Source organism: Dendrobates tinctorius, unplaced genomic scaffold (assembly GCF_039654945.1).
Source record: "Dendrobates tinctorius isolate UK_male_01 unplaced genomic scaffold, ASM3965494v1 ptg000035l, whole genome shotgun sequence".
Classification (NCBI taxonomy): domain Eukaryota; kingdom Metazoa; phylum Chordata; class Amphibia; order Anura; family Dendrobatidae; genus Dendrobates; species Dendrobates tinctorius.
In genome coordinates, this window is record NW_027361703.1 from 44,375,950 (window position 1) to 44,398,075 (window position 22,126).

Genomic DNA, 22,126 nt, shown 5'->3' on the forward strand with positions numbered 1-22,126 from the left:
GAGGAAATGTGAGTGTTATCTTATTGACTTTATTTTGGTGATGGAGCTCACCCTTTGTTGCCTAATCCAGGTTAATGTAGGCATGCAGCAATGTTGTTATTGCATAATGTTTGTTGCAGTTATTTTCTGTTATGTTAATGTTACATCAAGTTAACGAAGGCCCAAAGGGTCATTTTGGCCATTGCAAAATTTGTGTTATGGCAAAATTATGTTTGCCTTTAAGCAAAACCCAAAAAACAAAAAGGCAAAACTAAAAATTTGTCTACTCTAGTTAACATCTCTGTGTGATTTCTCACTATCCCTCACAACATACTAACAGACACCAACCAATGCAAAGAAACACTCATAGAATCATAACAAGGCTTGAGTAATATATATTTAGACACACTTTGAACCAAAAATAATTAGAACATAGACACAGCATTCTCTTGCCAAGAAGTAGCCCCCTCAGGTGAGATAAAGTAATTAGTGAATATATCAGGCACTTTGAGGCCAGAGAGCGGTCTACGTTGAGGGATGATAGGTGGTCTCACCCTGCGCACATTGTCCGGCCTACGCACAACACCATCAGAGGAGGAGCAATCATGTATCCTGGTGAAGTTATGCAGAACAACACAGGCTTTCACAACTTCATTCACATTTTGCTCACTCAACTGAATGGCAGACTGGAGTACCCGCCATTTGGCACAAAGAATCCCAAAGGAACACTCCACCAGTCGCCTAGCACGTGATAGGCGCAAGTTCAAAATTCTGCGCCTGTGGTCAAGGTTGCGCCGGGGATATGGCCTCATGACATTACGTGATAACTGAAAGGCCTAATCTGCCACAAGGACATAAGGGACTGATTGTTCGGGGGAGCCTGGTAGCTGGCATGGTGGTGGTAGATCCAACTGGTTGGTGCGTAGCCGCCGACCCATTGTGGAAGTATTGAAGACTCTAGAGTCTCCCGTCCTTCCATAGGCCCCAATGTCCACAATTATAAACTTGTATTGAGGGTCTACCAGAGCCAACAATACTACAGAAAAGTATTGCTTAGAATTGAAGAATTGGGACCCTGAGTTCGGCGACTTATGCACCCTGATATGTTTGCCATCCAGGGCCCCAATACAATTTGGAAACTGGCAGTCCTCATCAAAGTCCCTTGAAATCCTTAACCAGTCTTCCATCCTGGGCTCGGGTAGGACCACCTGATGGAGTCTTGTCCAGATTTGTGCACATGTAGACCTCACTATGCCTGAATTGGTGGACTTTCCAATGAGAAACTCATGGTGGAGGGCGGCATAAGACAGGCCAGTGGACAGGAAGCTGTAGAACAACAGAAATAGTCCAGGTTAGAATGGCTAAAGTAAAAAAAAATCAGTTACATGCCGACCAAACTTGGTAGGAAATGAGAGAGAACAACACACACATATTTGGTGGCACAATGACTAAGTGATATGCAGTACATATTAGATGTAACATTGTGCTGTGTCAGGTGAAACATATTTTGAGTAAGATGAGGGTATTAAACATTGTCCAAGAAGGCCAAAAAACATAAATTAACACACACATTATGAACATAGAGAATGTGGTTGTGGAGTACATAACGTATTGTGAGTAGAAGTCGCTCCTCTGCAGATATGGCTTGGCGCATCCTAGTGTCCTGAAATGTGATCCCAGGGCACACTGTCTCCAAGAGGCGATCAAATGTGGAAATGCTCATTCGACAGTACTGGTAAAATTTTTCCAGATGCTCCCGCAGAGACGAATAGAGGCGGTGAAAAAGCCCTCTTGTGAGTCGTTGCCTCAAAAGTGGATGTACCCACATGCGTCTCCTCCTCCGCGGATCCACTTTCACAGGATATGGTTGGCCAAAGCACCGTGACAAGAGCCAGGTAAAGAGAACCTGCTCAGTTGTATTGAATGTCAGACCCTCTGCCATGCTGCACAAAGAACACCAACACACCTCGTGAAAGCAAGGTGAGAAATGTACAGAATGTAGGCAGCCACCTATTTCTGAGTGTCTAAATAGGGTGCAGGCTAATGATTTAAATTGTTTGCAGGCCTCAAAACCGTTAAATGTCCATTTTGCAAGGCTGCGAGAAAATCTCGCCATACGGATTGCATACGGAGACACACATGCGCAAAATACGCGACCTCACCTTGCTTACGGATGACCTACGGACCACTATTTTGTGGTCATTGATCCGTATTACGCATGTAAAATACGGAGCGTATTTTGCGCAGGTTAGTGTGACTCCAGCCTTACTCCACTTTAAGGACTGACAATAAAAAACAAAAAAAAAAAAGTAATTGGAGTTTACAGGAAAAAAAAAAAAATATATAAAAGAAACATTCTTCCTTGTATAATGACTTGAATATAAGGCAAAATGCAAAAAGGATTTAAAAAATTAAAATTTTCTTTACTGAAATTAAAAAAATTGGAAATGTCAGAGTAATTTATGAAAGAGGAAAAAAAAAACAACACCTTAAACACTTCAATTATACTGGGAATATTTATTTATAACACCATAGAGAAAACACCCATAAAAATGAACTTTATTGTTTACTCAATTAGCTAAATATATTACAAAAGAAAAATACTAAAATCACCTATTTGTCAGGTAGGTTTTGAAACCAATAACCACAAGTGAGAATAATTTCCCACCATTAGTTTTTCTCCTTTATTTATACGTGAATATCTAAAATAGTCCCTTATAGATAAAGGGGTAACACAACACAATAGAAAATGCAAAAAGACAAAACGTAACAAAACCACACCTAGACCACAGACCTGACACACATGTGATGCTGAATAACCAATGGCAAATTAAATTGCTTGTAAAAATAACAATATTCTTTAATGCTCCTAGATGGAGTCAAAAATGCCTTAATTTGAGCATAGTATAACACACTAATTCTTTTGTAGGGATATTAGTCCCAATATAGATGTAAATGTTCAGACTAACCCTCACAAGAAGGTATTCTTGAGCCAATCAATCAGTTATTCCCGTATACTGGGCCTTATGAAATACTAGTTGGCCAAGAATTCCACTACCTAGATATTGTTAAATAGCTATCTAAGAGCTTTCCCTACAGTGTTGTAATAAATTGCTCAATAATAAAGTGCAAATATGCAGTTGTCCTAATGGACAAAAGTGTCATGCATCTACTCAGCATCCGCATACATATAATGAAGGCATGCTAAATAGCCCATATTCTCTGCTATAATAAGACACAGAAAATGCTGCATTTCCATACATAGGAAAATAATTCCAAATTGCAGACACAAACATGCCCCAAAAAACAAACACCTTTGTAGGTCACTTATCTGAATATTGTCAATGTCATAGTCTCGTCCCTACACGTTTCACCCCTCCTAATTTAAGGGCTCATCAGGGGACCACAGATAGAAGCACGCCATAATGGCTTAGTTGTCAATGTGGGTTTCTTTTGTAATATATCTAGCAAATTGAGTAAACAATAAAGTTCTTTTTTATGGGTGTTTTCTCTATGGTGTTATAATTTATGAAAGAAGCAAGAATTGCCAAAACTAGATGGAAGAGGGACTGTGTTAAACATAAAGGAGGGCTTAAATAGATATTCTGTTCAAATTGTCATGAAGTGGTACTCCTGCACTCAAAGGCTCTGCACGCAGTGCAAAGCCAGCCAAAAATTACAAGCATGGTCACCCATATACTTTTGAATGCAACAACTGGAAGAACTCATTGAAATATTAAGACAGCCTCCTACACTCATAATGGAGGGCTTCATATACATTCTGTTGAAATTGTCATGTAGTGGTACTCCTACACTCAAAGCTCTGCACACAGTGCAAAGCCAGAAAAAAAATTCTAAGCAGAGTCATCAATAGAACCTTGAAAAGGATCACTGTAGTGACTCATTCAAATATTGAACATTAATAACACTTCATGTACTGCTGTCATCTGGTGATGTGGAAAAGTCAAGGCTAATCCAGGTTTTATTCATCTTTGTCAGAGTGAGCCTGTCAGCATTCTCTGTTGACAGCCAAAAGCATCTGTCTGTTATGACCCCACCCGGCAGCACTAAAAACCCACTGAGACAAGACTCTAACAGTAGGGCAACAAAACCTCCAAGGCATAGAGGGACAGCTCTTACAAGGTGTTCAGCTTTGAGACCTAATAGTTGAAGGCCGTAGATAAATTAGAGTGTACGCTGGTTTGGTCAGCCAAATATTGTTTAAGGATCATTTAAAAATTTTCTCTCATTGTCAAAAATTACCCGGTCATCAGGCCCTGGATGCTCGGAGGGCGTCATGAAATTGGCCCATGCCTTTGACAGTGTACCCAGGCCTTTGCTGTACCTGGTGTGCGTCTCCCTCGCCTTTCTTCCTTGCCACTAGCGTTCTCTGAAAGAAAGGTTTCAACATATTTTCCACAATGGCCTTTTGGTATAGCACCATTTTAGTAGACGTTTTCTCCTCAGGAAGGAGAGACACAGGGTGGGTCTAGCAGTGTGAACAACCAATACTCTTTTGGCCAAGATGAATGTAATGCAAGGGTCATGGGAGAGGCAGAGGTAAATAAAGTCGGCCAAATGTGCAAAACTCCTTCCAGATAACACTTCCTTGCCTACATCATGATGACAACTCTCCAGTCTCCTCCTCTTCATCCCCCTCCTTAGCCCATTCATGTAGGAGACGGAACTAAGCTTTTGTTGGTACTAGTCTTTGTTATGCTAGCATCAAGCTCCTGTTCCACCTCATAGAATGGAAGAGTTGGAAGGGACCACCTGGGTTATCTGGTCCAACCCCCTGCTCAAAGCAGGATTCACTAAATCATCCCAGACAGATGTCTGTCCAGCCTCTGTTTGAAGACTTCCATTGAAGGAGAAATCATCACCTCTCATGGCAGCCTGTTCCACTCATCGATCACCCTCACTGTCAAAGTTTTTTCTAATATCTAATCTGTCTCCTCCCATTCAGTTTCATCCCATTGATTCCAGTCTTTACTTGTGCAAATGAAAATAAAGATGATCCTTCTACAATGTGACAGCCCTTGAGATATTTGTAGACAGATATTACATACTAACTATGTTACTAAGGCCGAAAAAAGACATTAGTCCATCCAGTTCAGCCTATAAAATTCTGTCAGAATAAATCCCCAGATCTAAGTCCTTCTAAGGAACCTAACAATAACTGTAAGATACAATATTGTTACGCTCCAGGAAGACATCCAGGCCTCTCTTGAACCCTTCGACTGAGTTCGCCATCCCCACCTCCTCAGGCAGGGAATTCCAGATTCTCACTGCCCTAAGAGTAAAGAATCCTCTTCTATGTTGGTGGAAAAACCTTTTTTCCTCCAGACAGAGAATGCCCCCTTGTGACCGTCACCTTCCTTGGTATAAGCAGATCCTTGGAGAGATATTTGTATTGTCCCCTTATACATGGTTATTAGATCGCCCCTCAGTCGTCTTTTTTCTAGACTAAATAATCCTAATTTTGCTAATCTCTCTGGGTATTGTAATTCCCCCATCCCCTTTATTAATTTTGCTGCCCTCCTTTGTACCCACTCTAGTTCCATTATATCCTTCCTGAACACCGGTGCCCAAAACTGTACACAATACTCCTTGTGCGGTGTAACCAGGGATTTGTACAGAGGAAGTATAATGCTCTCATCAGGTGTATCCAGACCTCTTTTAATGCACCCCATGATCCTGTTTGCCTTGGCAGCCGCTGCCTGGCACGGGCTGCTCCCGGTAAGTTTATCAGTAACTAGGATCCCAAAGTACTCCATGTCAGATTTACCCGGTGGTTTACCATTCAGTGTGTAATGGTGATATTGATTCCTTCTTCCCATGTGTATAACCTTACATTTATCATTGTTAAACTGCATCTGCCACCTTTCAGCCCAAGTTCCCAACTTAACCAGATCCATCTGTAGCAGAATACCATCTTCTTTTGTATTGACTACTTAACATATTGTATCATCTGCAAATATCGATATTTTACTGTGCAAACCTTCTACCAGATTGTTAATAAATATGTTGAAGAGAATAGGTGCCAACACCGACCCCTTCGTACCCCACTGGTCACAGCGACCCAGTTAGAGAATGTACCATTTATAACCACCCTCTGCTTTCTATCACTAAGCCAGTTACTTACCCATTTACACACATTTTCCCCCAGACCCAGCATTCTCATTTTGTGCACCAACCTCTTGTGTGGCACGGTATCAAACGCTTTGGAAAAATCAAGATATACCACATCCAATGACTCACCTTGGTCCAGTCTATAGCTTACCTCTCCATAAAAACTGATTAGATTGGTTTGACAGGAGCGATTCCTCATAAACCCATGCTGATATGGAGTTAAATAGCTATTCTCATTGAGATAATCCAGAATAACATCCCTCAGAAACCCTTCAAATATTTTACCAACAATAGAGGTTAGACTTATTGGCATATAATTTCCAGGTTCACTTTTAGAGCCCTTTTTGAATATTGGTACCACATTTGCTATGCGCCAGCCCTGTGGAACAGACCCCGTCGCTATGGATTCTCTAAATATAAGAAATAATGGTTTGTCTATAACTTAGTTCTCTTAGTACTCGTGGGTGTACGCCATCCAGACCCGGAGATTTATCCATTTTATTCTTATGTAGCCGGTTTTGCACCTCTTCTTGGGTTAGATTGGTGACTCTTAATATAGGATTTTCTTTGTCTCTAAGCATTTCACCTACAGTTGTGGCCAAAAGTATTGACACCCCTGCAATTCTGTCAGATAATACTCAGTTTCTTCCTGAAAATAATTGCAAACACAAATTCTTTGGTATTATTATCTTCATTTAATTTGTCTTAAATGAAAAAACACAAAAGAGAATGAAGCAAAAAGCAAAACATTGATCATTTCACACAAAACTCCAAAAATGGGCCAGACAAAAGTATTGGCACCCTCAGCCTAATACTTCGTTGCACAACCTTTAGCCAAAATAACCGCGACCAACCGCTTCCGGTAACCATCAATGAGTTTCTTACAATGCTCTGCTGGAATTTTAGACCATTCTTCTTTGGCAAACTGCTCCAGGTCCCTGATATTAGAAGGGTGCCTTCTCCAAACTGCCATTTTTAGATCTCCCCACAGGTGTTCTATGGGATTCAGGTCTGGACTCATTGCTGGCCACCTTAGAAGTCTCCAGTGCTTTCTCTCAAACCATTTTCTAGTGCTTTTTGAAGTGTGTTTTGGGTCATTGTCCTGCTGGAAGACCCATGCCCTCTGAGGGAGACCCAGTTTTCTCACACTGGGCCCTACATTATGCTGCAAAATTTGTTGGTAGTCTTCAGACTTCATAATGCCATGCACACGGTCAAGCAGTCCAGTGCCAGAGGCAGCAAAGCAACCCCAAAACATCAGGGAACCTCCACCATGTTTGACTGTAGGGACCGTGTTCTTTTCTTTGAATGCCTCTTTTATTCTCCTGTAAACTCTATGTTGATGCCTTTGCCCCAAAAGCTCTACTTTTGTCTCATCTGACCAGAGAACATTCTTCCAAAACATTTTAAGCTTTTTCAGGTAAGTTTTGGCAAACTCCAGCCTGGCTTTTTTATGTCTCGGTGTAAGAAGTGGGGTCTTCCTGGGTCTCCTACCATACAGTCCCTTTTCATTCAGACACCGACGGATAGTACGGGTTGACACTGTTGTACCCTCGGACTGCAGGGCAGCTTGAACTTGTTTGGATGTTAGTCGAGGTTCTTTATCTAACATCCGCAAAATCTTGCGTTGAAATCTCTTGTCAATTATTCTTTTCTGTCCACATCTAGGGAGGTTAGCCACAGTGCCATGGGCTTTAAACTTCTTGATGACACTGCACACGGTAGACACAGGAACATTCAGGTCTTTGGAGATGGATTTGTAGCCTTGAGATTGCTCATGCTTCCTCACAATTTGGTTTCTCAAGTCCTCAGACAGTTCTTTGGTCTTCTTTCTTTTCTCCATGCTCAATGTGGTACACACAAGGACACAGGACAGAGGTTGAGTCAACTTTAATCCCTGTCAACTGGCTGCAAATGTGATTTAGTTATTGCCAACACCTGTTAGGTGCCACAGGTAAGTTACAGGTGCTGTTAATTACACAAATTAGAGAAGCATCACATGATTTTTCGAACAGTGCCAATACTTTTGTCCACCCTCTTTTTTATGTTTGGTGTGGAATTATATCCAATTTGGCTTTTGGACAATTCTTTTTGTGCTTTTTCATTTAAGACAAATTAAATGAAGATAATAATACCAAAGAATTTGTGTTTGCAATCATTTTCAGGAAGAAACTGAGTATTATCTGACAGAATTGCAGGGGTGTCAATACTTTTGGCCACAACTGTAGCATTTCATTTTCCACCGTGGAGAAGAAGGTGTTTAATATATTAGCAATACAAAAAAACCTGACCAGCACATTCCAAGTATGAATAGGTGCAAGCTGCAGTGACTGCAAAACATATACAAAGAAAGCATAGCAGCACCCTGTGAATGCCAAGACATGTCAATGGAAATAAAAACTTCCAAACGCTCTGTCCCTCAGCAAGATGTACTTACAAAAGCGAAGGTTCTTAGCGCATGATTTGGCCAATTCATGTGTGCCCGTCAACCGCAGCAAGGTGACACTTCTGACGGGTCCTGTCTGAACCCTACCATATCCTACTATATATGCCACTTTCAGGTTAAAAAAAAAACCCTTTTATCTATAATAATAAATGCCCTAACCAGCTTCCGGTTGTAACAAATTCCGTCCAGTTGTAACCGGTGACGTCACCACACACACACACACACAAACGCACATATTAACCCTCAACACACCACACCGCCTCAACACACACTCCTCTCACCTTTCACCTCCACTCATGTCCACTCACTCTTTCACTCCACATACGTTCCTTTCTCTCACTCCGTTTCTCATACTCACACCGTCATCGTCGCTGCCCCGACATCTTCCTCCGCCGCCGCGATCCAGGATCCAGACGTTCTCCAGGCCGCCATGTTCTTGCGGGACGCCATCTTGGATGTCGTGAAATCCCGCGAGATTCAAGATGGCGTCGCCGCAACAAAATGTCGCTGGCGTGGACGACATCGGGATCCAAAATGGCGTCGGCGTAATCTCACAAGATTTCGCCGACGCCATCTTTTTGGATCCCGATGTCGTCCACGCCAGCGACATGTTGTTGCGGCGACGCTATCTTGAATATCGCGGGATTTCACGAAATCCAAGATGGCGTCCCGCAAGAACATGTCGGCGGCCTGGAGAACGTCTGGATCCTGGATCGCGGCGGCGGAGGAAGATGTCGGGGCAGCGACGATGACGGTGTGAGTATGAGAAACGGAGTGAGAGAAAGGAACGTATGTGGAGTGAAAGAGTGAGTGGACATGAGTGGAGGTGAAAGGTGAGAGGAGTGTGTGTTGAGGCGGTGTGGTGTGTTGAGGGTTAACATGGCAAGAGGTGTTAACGACGTCCGCCGACGCCATCTTGCATTCGTGAAATTGCGTCATTTACCTCACGCCGACTTGCTGTGCGGACGCTTGGCATTGCCTGTACCACCATAACTACTGCTGCCTTGGTCCTATGCCTGTTTACTGCCGGTGTCTAATTACTGGACCAATTTGCCTATACCGCCATAACTACTGCCTTTGTCCTCTGCCGGTGTCTAATTACAGGACCAATTTGCCTATACCGCCATAACTACTGCCTTTGTCCTCTGCCGGTGTCTAATTACAGGGCCAATTTGCCTCTACCGCCATAACTACTGCTGCCTTGCTCCTCTGCCAGTGTCTAATTTACAGGGCCAATTTGCCTCTACCGCCATAACTACTGCTGCCTTGCTCCTCTGCCAGTGTCTAATTTACAGGGCCAATTTGCCAATACCGCCATAACTACTGCTGCCTTGCTCCTCTGCCGATGTCTAATTACAGGGCCAATTTGCCTCTACCGCCATAACTACTGCTGCCTTGCTCATCTGCCGGTGTCTAATTACAGGGCCAATTTGCCTCTACCGCCATAACTACTGCTGCCTTGCTCCTCTGCCGGTGTCTAATTACAGGGCCAATTTGCCTCTACCGCCATAACTACTGCTGCCTTGCTCCTCTGCCGGTGTCTAATTACAGGGCCAATTTGCCAATACCGCCATAACTACTGCTGCCTTGCTCCTCTGCCGGTGTCTAATTACAGGGCCAATTTGCCTCTACCGCCATAAGTACTGCTGCCTTGCTCCTCTGCCGGTGTCTAACTACAGGGCCAATTTGCCACTACCACTTCATAACTACAGCTGGGCAATTACAGGGTCAATTAGTATCTGTTTACTCTACAATACTCCAGGACGCCTTCTTCACTGCCAGATAACTGCCAAATAGACTCCTTTACCTGTGCCAACATGAGTCATAACAAAAAGCATGCCAATGCCAGTGAAAGGAAAGCAGCTTTAGCACTACGACAAAAACAACGCCGTGCTAATGAGACTCCTGAGGAAAAACACCATCGCCTTGAGAAGATTAAGGCTTATAAACGCCGTCGCCTCACACACGAATCCCCTAACTCTAAATCCATAAGATTGGCTGAAGAAGCCTCTGCACGCCGTCACCGCCGACAACAGACGGCCTCTTCCTCATCATTATTATTAGACTCACAACAGGATGCTTCCACATCAGCATGTGGAACAATTTACTGCTACACTTCATCCCATATGCCGTTCACTGACATAACTAATCAGCAATCTGTTTCTGCCCTATCAATACCACCATTCAATACCGATGCACAGTATGCCAATGCCAGTGAAAGGAAAGCAGCTTTAGCACTACGACAAAAACAACGCCGTGCTAATGAGACTCCTGAGGAAAAACAGCATCGACTTGACAAGATTAAGGCTTATAAACGCCGTCGTCTCACACACGAATCCCCTAACTCTAAATCTATTACATTGGCTGAAGAAGCCTCTACACGCCATCACCGCCAACAACAGACGGCTTCTTCCTCATCATCTATAATAATAAATGCCCTAACCAGCTTCCGGTTGTAACAACTTCCGTCCAGTTGTAACCGGTGACGTCACCGCACACACACGCACGTTAACCCTCAACACACCACACCGCCTCAACACACACTCCTCTCACCTTTCACCTCCACTCACTCTTTCACTCCACATACGTTCCTTTCTCTCACTCAGTTTCTCATACTCACACCGTCATCGTCGCTGCCCCGACATCTTCCTCCGCCGCCGCGATCCAGACGTTCTCCAGGCCGCCGACATGTTCTTGCGGCGACGCCATCTTGGATTTCGTGAAATCCCGCGAGATTCAAGATGGCGTCGCCGCAAGAACATGTCGCTGGCGTGGACGACTCGGGATCCAAAAAGATGGCGTCGGCGAAATCTCGCGAGATTACGCCGACGCCATTTTGGATCCCGATGTCGTCCACGCCGGCGACATGTTCTTGCGGCGACGCCATTTTGGATCGGCGAAATCCCGCGATAGTCAAGATGGTGTCGCCGCAAGAACATGTCGCCGGCGAGGACGACGTCGGGATCCAAAATGGCGTCGGCGAAAACTCGCGAGATTTCGCCGACGCCATTTTGGATCCCGCCGTCGTCCACGCCGGCGACATGTTCTTCCGGCGACGCTATCTTGACTATCGCGGGATTTCACGATACTCAAGATGGCGTCGCGGCAAGAACATGTCGCCGGCGTGGACAACGTCTGGATCCAGGATGGCGCAGGCGGAAGATGTCGGGGATCGTGGAGCAGCGGCGATGACGGCGTGAGTATGAGAGACGGAGTGAGAGAAGGGGTCGTATGTGGAGTGAAAGAGTGAGTGGAGATGGTGAAAGGTGAGAGGAGTGTGTGTTGAGGAGTGTGTGTTGAGGGTTAACATGGCAAGAGGTGTGATGCTATCGCATCCTCCCGATGCGATAGCATCGGGCCATAATCTAGTAAAGGATAAACATGCCTCTCCTGGGCTGCAAGCCTACAAGTGAATGGGCTAGTAGAGCTGGTTGAGAACACCTGCAGCTTTGTTTGCAGTCACTTCAGCTTGCACCTATTCACACTTGGAATGTATGCTGGTAAGGTTTTTTTTTGTATAGCTTATTATAGGGGGGGGTGACTCCCTCTGCTTGACCCTTGCACTCTTCCCGTTAACCTGCAGGTGTTCTCAACCAGCTCTACTAGCCCATTCACTTGTAGGCTTGCAGCCTAGGAGAGACATGTTTGTCCTTTATAAAAGGTTTTTTTTTTTTAACCTGAAAGTGGCCTATATAGTAGGATATGGTAGGGTTCAGACAGGACCCGTCAGAGAAGTGTCACCTTGCAGCGGTTGACGGGCACACATGAATTGGCCAAATCATGCGCTAATAACCTTCGCTTTTGTAAGTACATCTTGCTGAGGGACAGAGCGTTTGGAAGTTTTTGTATTTCCATTGACATTATATGTCTTGGCATTCACAGGGTGCTGCTGTGCTTTCTTTGTATATGTTTAATATATTAGCTTTTTCCTCATCATCTACAACCATACTTTCCTCACAATTTTTTAATGGGTCTACACTTTCACTTTTGATTCTTTTACTATTGATATAGTTGAAGAACAGCTTGGGATTAGTTTTACTCTCCTTAGGCCTCTTTCACACTTCCGTTTTTTACAATCAGTCACAATCCGCCAGGTTTTGAAAAAAAACGGATCCTCAAATTTTTTTTGAGGATCCGTTTTTTTCCCATTGACTTGCATTAATGGCGGATTGTGACGGATTGCTGTCCGTTGCATCCGTTTTTTGTGAGGATCCGCCAAAAGTTGCTGTCCGTCACCATCCTCAAAAATTTCAAAACGGAGCTTGTAACGTTTTTTTCTCTGGCGGATCCTGCAAACACTGATTTAACCCGAATTTCTTTCTGGGTGCCGGACAAAAAAAAAAAATCTCTCTCTCTCTCTCTCTCTCTCTCTCTCTCTGGCCAGCGATTCCTTTAAATTTCTTCATTTTCAGGATCCGTCTGAAAACGGATCCTGTGCCATCCGTTCACATCAGTTGAGAACGGATCCGCTTGTCCGCCTTTTTGGCGGATTATAACTGATGCAAAAAACTGAAGTGTGAAAGAGGCCTTAGGCCTGTTTCACACTTCCGTTTTTTCAAATCCGTCAAAATCCGTTGGTTTCCGTAAAAAAACGGATCCGCCATTTTTTTGCAGGATCCGTTTTTTTTGTCCCATAGACTTCCATTAGTGGTTACCGCGGATCCGTCAAAAAAACGGATCCGTTTTTTTAAAACGGATCCGTTTGCATCAGTTTCCGTCAAAAAAACGGAAACGGATCCGTTTGGCGGACACAAAAACGGAAGTGTGAAACAGGCCTTAGCAATGTGCTTCTCTGTTTCCTTTTTGGCAGCTTTATTTATTTTTTTAGATAAAGAATTTTTCTCCTTATTGTTTTTTAGAGCTTCAACAGTGCCATCCTGCTTTAATAGTTTAAAAGCTTTCTTTTTATTGTTAATTGCCCTCTCTTACTTTTTTGTTTAGCCACATTGGGTTTTTCCTATTTCTTGTCTTTTTATTCCCACAAGGTATAAACCGCTTACAGTGCCTATTAAGGATATTCTTAAACATTTCCCATTTATTTTCTGCATTATTTCTGAGGACATTGTCCCAGTCAACCAGATTAAGGGCATCTCTAAGCTGGTCAAACTTTGCCTTCCTAAAGTTCAGTGTTTTTGTGACTCCCTGACATGTCCCCCTAGCGAAAGACAAGTGAAACTGTACAATATTGTGGTCGCTATTTCCTAGATGCCCAACAACCTGCAGATTTGTTATTCTGTCAGGTCTGCTAGATAGTATTAGGTCTAAAAGTGCTGCTCCTCTGGTTGGAGTCTGCACCAATTGTGAAAGATAATTATTCTTGGCCATTAGCAGAAACCTGTTGACTTTTTGGGTTCGCAGGTCTCTGTTTCCCAGTTAATATCTGGGTAGTCAACCCCTTCCTGACATCCGACGTACTATCCCGTCCATGAGACCCGGGCCCCTATGCCCATGGATGGGATAGTACATCTACCGCGATCAGCGGCGCCCACGTGTTGAGCGCCGCTGATCGCGGCCGGGTGTCAGCTGATCACAGCTGACACTAGGCACAATGTGTCAGGGGCGGTCACGGACCGCCCCCGACACGTTAACCCCTTGCACACCGCGATCAAACATGATCGCGGTGTACCAGGAGTTAAAGGGAAGCATCGGCAGGGAGGGGGCTCCCTCCGTGCTTCCCTGAGCCCCCCACGGCAGCGCAATGTGCAGCGCTGCTGCGGGGGGCTCCTTTCCTCCAGGCCCCCGAATCCAAGATGGCGACGGGGGCCTCCGGGGGCCTGGAGGAAGCTGGCTTCCTCAGTGCCTGCAAAGTGCAGGCAAGAGGAAGTCTTCTTCAATGCCTGTGACAGATTGCTAATCTGTCACAGTGATCTGTGATGTGACAGATCAGCGATCTGTCACAGGACAGTGATGCCCCACCTGGGACTAAGTAAAAAAAAAAAAAAAGTGTAAAAATAATTTTAAAAAAAATCGCCAAAGTAAAAAAAAAAAAAAAAAAATTCCCCAATAAATTCATTTTTTGAAAATAAAAAAAAAACAAAACAAACAAAACAATAAAAGTACACATATTAGGTATCGCCGCGTCCGTAACAACCCTCCCTATAAAACTATCCCATTAGTTAACCCCTTTAGTGAACCCCTTAAATAAAAATAAAAAACGAAGCAAAAAAAATAATGATTTATTATCATACCGCCAAACAAAAAGTGTAATAACTTGCGATCAAAAAGACGCATATAAATATCGATGGTACCACTGAAAACGTCACCTTGTCCCGCAAAAAACGAGCTGCCACACAGCATCATCAGCGAAAAAATAAAAAAAAGTTATAGCTCGCAGAATAAAGCGATGCAAAAATTATTATTTTTTATATAAAATAGTTTTCATTGCATAAAACCGACAAAACATAAAAAAACGACCTAAATGAGGTATCGCTGTAACCGTACTGACCCGAAGAATAAAACCGCTTTATCACTTTTACCGCATGCGGAACGGTGTAAACGCACTCCCCCAAAAGAAATTCATGAAACGCTGGTTTTTTGTTCATTCTGCGTCCCAAAAATCGGAATAAAAAGCGATCAAAAAATGTCACGTGCCCGAAAATGGTACTAATAAAAACGTAAACTCGTCCCACAAAAAATAAGACCTCACATGACTCGGTGGGTCAAAATACGGAAAAATTATAGCTCTCAATATGTGGTGATGCAAAAACTATTTTTACAATAAAAAGCGTCTTTTAGCGTGCGACAGCTGCCAAAAATAAAAACCGCCATAAATAGTAAATCAAACCCCCCATTATCACCCCCTTAGTTAGGGAAAAATAATAAAATTAAAAAAATGTATTTATTTCCATTTTTCCATTAGGGTTAGGGTTAGGGCTAGGGCTGAGATTAGGGTTAGGGGTGTGTTGGGGTTCGGGTTGGAGTTAGAATTGGGGGTTTCCACTGTTTGGGCACATCAGGGGCTCTCCAAATGCAACATTGCGTCTGATCTCAATTCCAGCCAATTCTGAGTTGAAAAAGTCATATGGTGCTCCTTCCCTTCCAAGCTCTGCCATGCGCACAAACAGTGTTTTACCCCCACATGCAGGGTATCAGCCTACTCAGGACAAATTGCAAAACAATTTTTGGGGTCCAAATTCTCCTGTTACCCTTAGGAAAATAAAAAATTGGGGGCAAAAATATCATTTTTGTGGAAAATGATTTTTTTTATTTTCACGTCCGAGCGTTATAAACTTCTGTGAAGCACTTGGGGGTTCAAAGTGCTCACCACACATCTAGATAAGTTCCGTGGGGGGGTCTAGCATCCAAAATGGGGTCACTTGTGGGGAGTTTCAATAGTTTAGGTACATCAGGGGCTCTCCAAACGCACATGACGCCCGCAGACCATTCCATCAAAGTCTGCATTCCAAAATGGCACTGCTTCCCTTCCGAGCCCCGACGTGTGTCCATACAGTAGTTTTCTCCCACATATGGGGTGTCAGCGTACTCATGACAAATTGGACAACTTTTGCGGTCCAATTTCTCCTGTTACCCTTGGGAAAATGAAAAAATTGGGGACTAATTGATCATGTTTGTGGAAAAAATACAATTTTTCTATTTTCATGCCCGGGCATTATAAACTTCTGTGAAGCCCTTGGAGGTTCAAAGTGCTCACCACACATCTAGATAAGTTCCTTAGGGGTTCTCGTTTTCAAAATGGGGTCATTTGTGGGGGGGTTTCCACTGTTAAGGTACATTAGGGGCTCTCCAAAGGCAACATGACACCTGCAGACCATTCCATCAATGTCTGCATTCCAAAACGTCACTACTTCCCTTCCGAGCCCTGACGTGTGTCCATACAGTAGTTTTCTCCCACATATGGGGTATCAGCATACTCAGGACAAATTGGACAACATCTTTTGGGGTTCAATTTCTCCTGTTACCCTTGGGAAAATAAAAAAATTGGGGAATAATTGATCATGTTTGTGGAAAAAATACGAATTTTTTATTTTCACGCCCGGGCGTTATAAACTTCTGTGAAGCCCTTGGGGGTTCAAAGTTCTCACCACACATCTAGATAAGTTCCTTAGGGGGTCTAGTTTCCAAAATGGTGTAATTTGTGGGGGGTTTCCACTGTTTACGTACATCAGGGGTTTTCCAATCGCGACATGGTGTCCGATCTCAATTCCAGCCAAAAGTGTAAAATGGCGCTGCTTCCTTTCCGAGCTCTGCCATGCGCCCAAATAGTGGTTTACCCCCACATGTGGGGTATCAGCGTACTCAGGACAAATTGCACAATAACTTTTAGGGTGCTGTTTCCCTTGGAAAAATAAGAATTGAGGGTGAAAAGATCATTTTTTGTGGAAAAAATATGATTTTTTAATTGTACCGCTGTACGTTATAAACTTCTGTAAAGCCATTGTGGGTTCAAAGTTCTCACCACATATCTAGATAAGTTCCTTGGGGGGGTCTAGTTTCCAAAATGGGGTCACTTGTAGGGGGTTTCCACTGTTTAGGTACATCAGGGACTCTCCAAACGTGACATGGCGTCCGATCTGAATTCCAGCCAATTTTGCATTGAAAAAGTCAAACGGCGCTCCTTCCATTCTGAGCTCTGCCATGCGCCCAAACAGTCACTCCCCCCCACAAATCAGGTATCAGCGTACTCAGGACAAATTGCACAATAACTTTTGCAGTCCAATTTCTCCTGTTACCCTTGGTAAAATAAAAAAAATTGAACCTGAAGTATTTTTTTTGTGAAAAAAAGTTAGATGTTCATTTTTTTTTTAAATATTCAAAAAATTCCTGTGACGCACCTAAAGGGTTAATAAACTTCTTGAATGTGGTTTTGAGCACCTTAAGGGGTGCAGTTTTTAGAATGGTGTCACTTTTGGGTATTTTCTATCATATAGACCCCTCAAAGTGGCTTCAAATGTGATGTGGTCCTAAAAATAAAATGATGTTGTAAAAATGAGAAATCGCTGGTCAACTTTTAACCCTTATAACTTCCTAACAAAAAAAAAAATTTTGGTTCCAAAATTGTGCTGATGTAAAGTAAACATGTGGGAAATGTTAATTAAGTTTTTTTGTGTGCTGTATCTCTGTGATTTAAGGGCATAAAAATTCAAAGTTGGAAAATTGCGAAATTTTCAAAATTTTTGCCAAATTTCCGCTTTTTTCACAAATAAACGCAAGTTATTTGAATGAAATTTTACCACTAACATGAAGTACAATATGTCACGAGAAAACAATGTCAGAATCACCGGGATCCATAGAAGCGTTCCAGAGTTAGGACCTCATAAAGGTACAGTGGTCAGAATTGTAAAAATTGGCCCGGTCATGAACGTTCAAACCACCCTTGGGGGTGAAGGGGTTAAAGTCCCCCATAACAAGGACCTCATTGGTCTCTGCCATCCTGTGCTACGGAGCCAAAACACAAAAATCTCCCGATAGGAAAACACTATCATAAAAATCCAGGATCTTTATGATAAGAGTATTCGATCCCACGCATTGAAAATTTCATCCGATCCCTCTCACCCGGGACACTCCTCATTCCAACTACTCCCTTCAGGACGTCGCTTCAGAGTCCCCAAATGCAGCACCAACCGCCATATGAACAGCTTCTATCCACTCTCTGTTCAACAATTAAATCGTCATGTGTAGACTATATACTGTATCGTTAGATGTTACTTGTTGTATCTGTTGTTATATATTATGTTGCCTCTTTGCCACAAAGAATTCCTTGTATATATGTAATATGTACTTGGCGATAATAAATTTGATTTGATTTGATTATGGGTTGCAGCTTCATCTATCTGCCTTAGTAGTAAACTTTCCATGATTTCTGTTATATTTGGGGGTTTGCAACAGACCCCAAAGAGAATTTTGTTACTATTTTTCCCTCCATGTATTTTGACCCATATGGACTCCACATCCTCATAGCGCTAATATCTTCCCTTAAAGTGGACTTTAGACAAGACTTTACATAAGGACAAACCCCTCCTCCACTCCGATTTTTACGATCCTTTCTAAACAGACTGTAACCCTGTAAGTCAACTGCCCAGTCATAGCTTTCATCTAACCAGGTCTCGGTTATTCCCACCATGTCATAGTTACCTGTAGATATTTCTGCTTCTAGTTCTTCCATCTTGTTTGTCAGGCTTCTGGCGTTTGCGAGCATGCATTTTAGAGAATTTTTTGCAAGCTTAACATTCCCAAATCCTGTATCCGTTCCTCATAGAACATGATTTGCAGACCGGTCACCATTCTGGTCGCTCTTCTCTGAACTTGCTCCAGTTTGTTGATGTCTTTTTTAAAATGAGGTGCCCAAAACTGGACACAGTATTCCAGATGAGATCTGACCAGAGAGGAGTAGAGGGGGATAATGACTTCACGTGATCTAGACTGTATGCTTCTGTGAATACTTCCCAGAATTGTATTTGCATTTTTTGCTGCTGCATCACACTGTTGAATCATTTTTAGTTTATGATCTATTAGTATATCCAAGACTTTTTCACACGTGCTGTTGCTTGGCCCTATTCCTCCCATTCTGTATATGCTTTTTTCCCCCATTTTTACTGCCCAGATGTAGTACTTTGCATTTTTCCTTGTTAAAAACCATTCCTTTAGTTGCTGCCCACTGCTCCAGTTTATTTATATCTTTTTGAATCCTCTCTCTCTTCTCTAGTATTAGCTATTCCCCCTAACTTTGCCTCATCATCAAATTTAATCAGTTTACTCTCAATTCCTTCATCTAAATCATTGATAAAGATGTTGAACAATGAAGAGCCCAGGACAGAGCCCTGTGGTACCCCACTTGAGACATTCTGCCAACTGGATGTGCAGCCATTTACAACACTCTTTGGGTTCGATCACTAAGCCAGTTATGAATACACCTAACATTTGCGTTAGCCATTCCATAGTCATTTTTTTCAATAAGGATGATGTGAGATACTTAGTATATCATGAATTCAGCAAAGCATTTGACAATCTACAGGATTTCCCTGATCCACCCAGTCAGTAATTCTGTCATAGAAGGAAAATTAAGTTAGTCTGACATGACTTAGTTACAAACCCATGCAGACTCTGTTAATCACTTCATTCTTATCCAGGAATGTGCATACATGTTTAAAAATTTGTTCAAAGATATTACCTGGTATAGAAACCAGACTCACCGGCCTATAGTTCCCTGGGCCCACCTTCTTCCCTTTTTTGAAGATAGGAACATTTTTTCTTCTCCAGTCTTCTGGGACTTCACCTGTTCTCCAAGAATTTTCAAAGATTATGGAGAGTGGTTCAAAAATATTTCTGTATCTCCTTCTGTACTCTAGGGTGTAATTCATCTGGACCTGGAGACTTGAATTAATTTATGTTAGCCAAATATTACTTCACTATCTTTCTGTTTATAAATAGCCGGGATTCTTCTATTCCTTTAATAGGACAGTGAAGATCAGTTGATGTTACATTTCCTTTGATAGAAAACCGATGCAAAATAAGAATTTTAAAGTTCGGCCTTCTCAGCATCCTCTTACCATTTCATCATTTACATCTTGTAAAAATCCTACAGCATTTTGACTTTTCTTTTACTTTTGACATATCCCCAAAATCCTTTTTTATTGCTTTTGACATCTCTTGCAAGCGTTAATTCATTGTCAGCTTTAGATAATCTGATGTAGGTTCTGCAGTTCTGCAGACAGCATTATATTCATCTTTAGATATGCATCCCTCTTTCCATTTGATAAACATGCACTAGAAAGGAATAAAGAAATGTTTAAAGTCATGTGTTCATCCTTCCTGGTTTCCTTAAATGCTTCCTATTCTTCCCTCTTTTCAGAATTGTGAATGATTGTACTTTGTGAATCTAATTTTTCAAAATTACCCATCCTTCCAGGACATTTTTATCCCCAGGATATCTAGCCATTGGATCCCTCTAATTCTCTTTCTGAGTCCCTTAAAATTTGTCTGTCTTCACAGGTCTTTCTCCTCCAGTTATCCAAAATTCTAAAATAGCATGGTCGCTACCTCCTAGGGTCCCAGTCACTTTTACCTCAACCATTTCCTCCCTGTTTTTAAGGATTAGATCCAAAGTAGCAGTTCCCCTTGTTCTCTTCCCCTACCTTTTGGAAAATAAAGTTGTCAGCAAGAGAGGATAAGAATTTGCTTGACCTGTTTTGCCTAAGAGAATCCCAATAAATGTCTGGATAGTTAAAATCTCCCATGACCACCATGTCATTTTTTGGAGAACTTGGCCATTTGATGCATAAAAGAGTTCATCCATATCTTCAGCTTGCACAGGCGGCATGTAGTAGATGCCTACAATGGTGTCCTTTCCATTGTTCTCTCCTTGCATTTTTACTCAAACAGTTTAAACAGAGCTCCCAGTCTCTCAAGCTTGGATCTCTGAAGATATATGCTTTTCTAACATACAATGCGACATCTCCTTCTCGTTTATAAAGTCTGTTTCTCGCAAATATGTTGTATCCTTCTAACCTTGTATTCCAATTCTTTTTATTGTCCCACCAAGTTTCAGCAATTCCACTGACACTTCTTGTGCTAGTAGTTCCAGTTCTCCTTGTTTGTTGCCCATGCTTTGTGCATTTGTATAGAAACATTTTATAGTTTGTGACTGGTTTCTCTTTCTACAATATTTTTATTATAGATTTTTTTCATCTTTGATCTTCCTTTTCACTTCTAATAGATTTCTCAATAGTATTTGTCAGATGTATGGCTTTTTCTGTCCTTTTGCTTCCCTTCCCACATTGTTCTCGTTTAAAGCTCTCCTGATGAGTATAGCAAGGCGACTTCCAAATACATGTTTTCCAGTCTTCGTAAGGTGCACCCCATCTCTAGCAAGTAGTCCATCATATAAGTAATTCAACCCATGATCCAGAAATCCAAATCCTTGCTGACAGCACCATCGACGTAGCCAGTTCACCTGCAGAATCTTATTCCACCTCCTTGTTCCATGGCTATCCACCGAGAGGATTGATGAGAAGACCACCTGCATTCCCAGTTCTTTCACTTTCTTACCCAAGTTTTCAAAGTCACTGCAGATTGTTTCCAGGTCCTTTCTTGCAGTGTCATTTGTCCCCACATGTATTAGCAGGAATGGGTCACATGTAGCTCTGAAGAGTCCTGATATCCTGTGAGACATCTTTAATTTTTGCACCTGGAAGACAGCACATTTCTCTTGAGGTTATATCTAGTCTGCAGATATCCGCTTCTGTTCCTCTCAATAGGGAAACCCCATGACCACAACTCTCCGTTTCTTCTTCACAACATTTTTCTTTCTTTCTCCATCTAGGAGGAATCTGAGGGCATACAAGGTTGTTCTTTGTGGGCCAAGTCTTTTCTTGATGCATTTCTTCATCATTCTCCTGTGTGAGAGCCCGGTACTGAATTCTGAGCAGTATGGGTGCTGACTGCCTTCCGAACCCCCTGCTTCTCTGGGTCACATGCTTCCATTCCTGTTTCTTCAGGTGCACTTCGAATTTCTTCTTTCTGCAACATGAAGAGAATTCTGCTGTGTCTAAGAACTCTTCTCCCTTCAATGTAGCTAACCTCTCTTCTAGATTCTGCAAGTTTTCCTCCAAT

At 42.5% G+C, this 22,126-nt stretch overlaps 1 protein-coding gene across 2 annotated transcripts in view; it reads right to left on the bottom strand.

Annotated features, from left to right (window-relative positions):
* Positions 1-358: 358 nt before the first annotated feature.
* TRABD (TraB domain containing) overlaps positions 359-22,126 on the bottom strand; it is a 143,189-nt gene continuing 121,421 nt past the window's right edge. For both annotated transcript variants that reach the window (XM_073573450.1, XM_073573449.1), the window contains exon 10: positions 359-1,305. In XM_073573450.1, the coding sequence (XP_073429551.1) occupies positions 816-1,305 (490 nt within the window). In that variant the 3' untranslated portion in view covers positions 359-815. The remainder of the gene's footprint in view (positions 1,306-22,126) is intronic.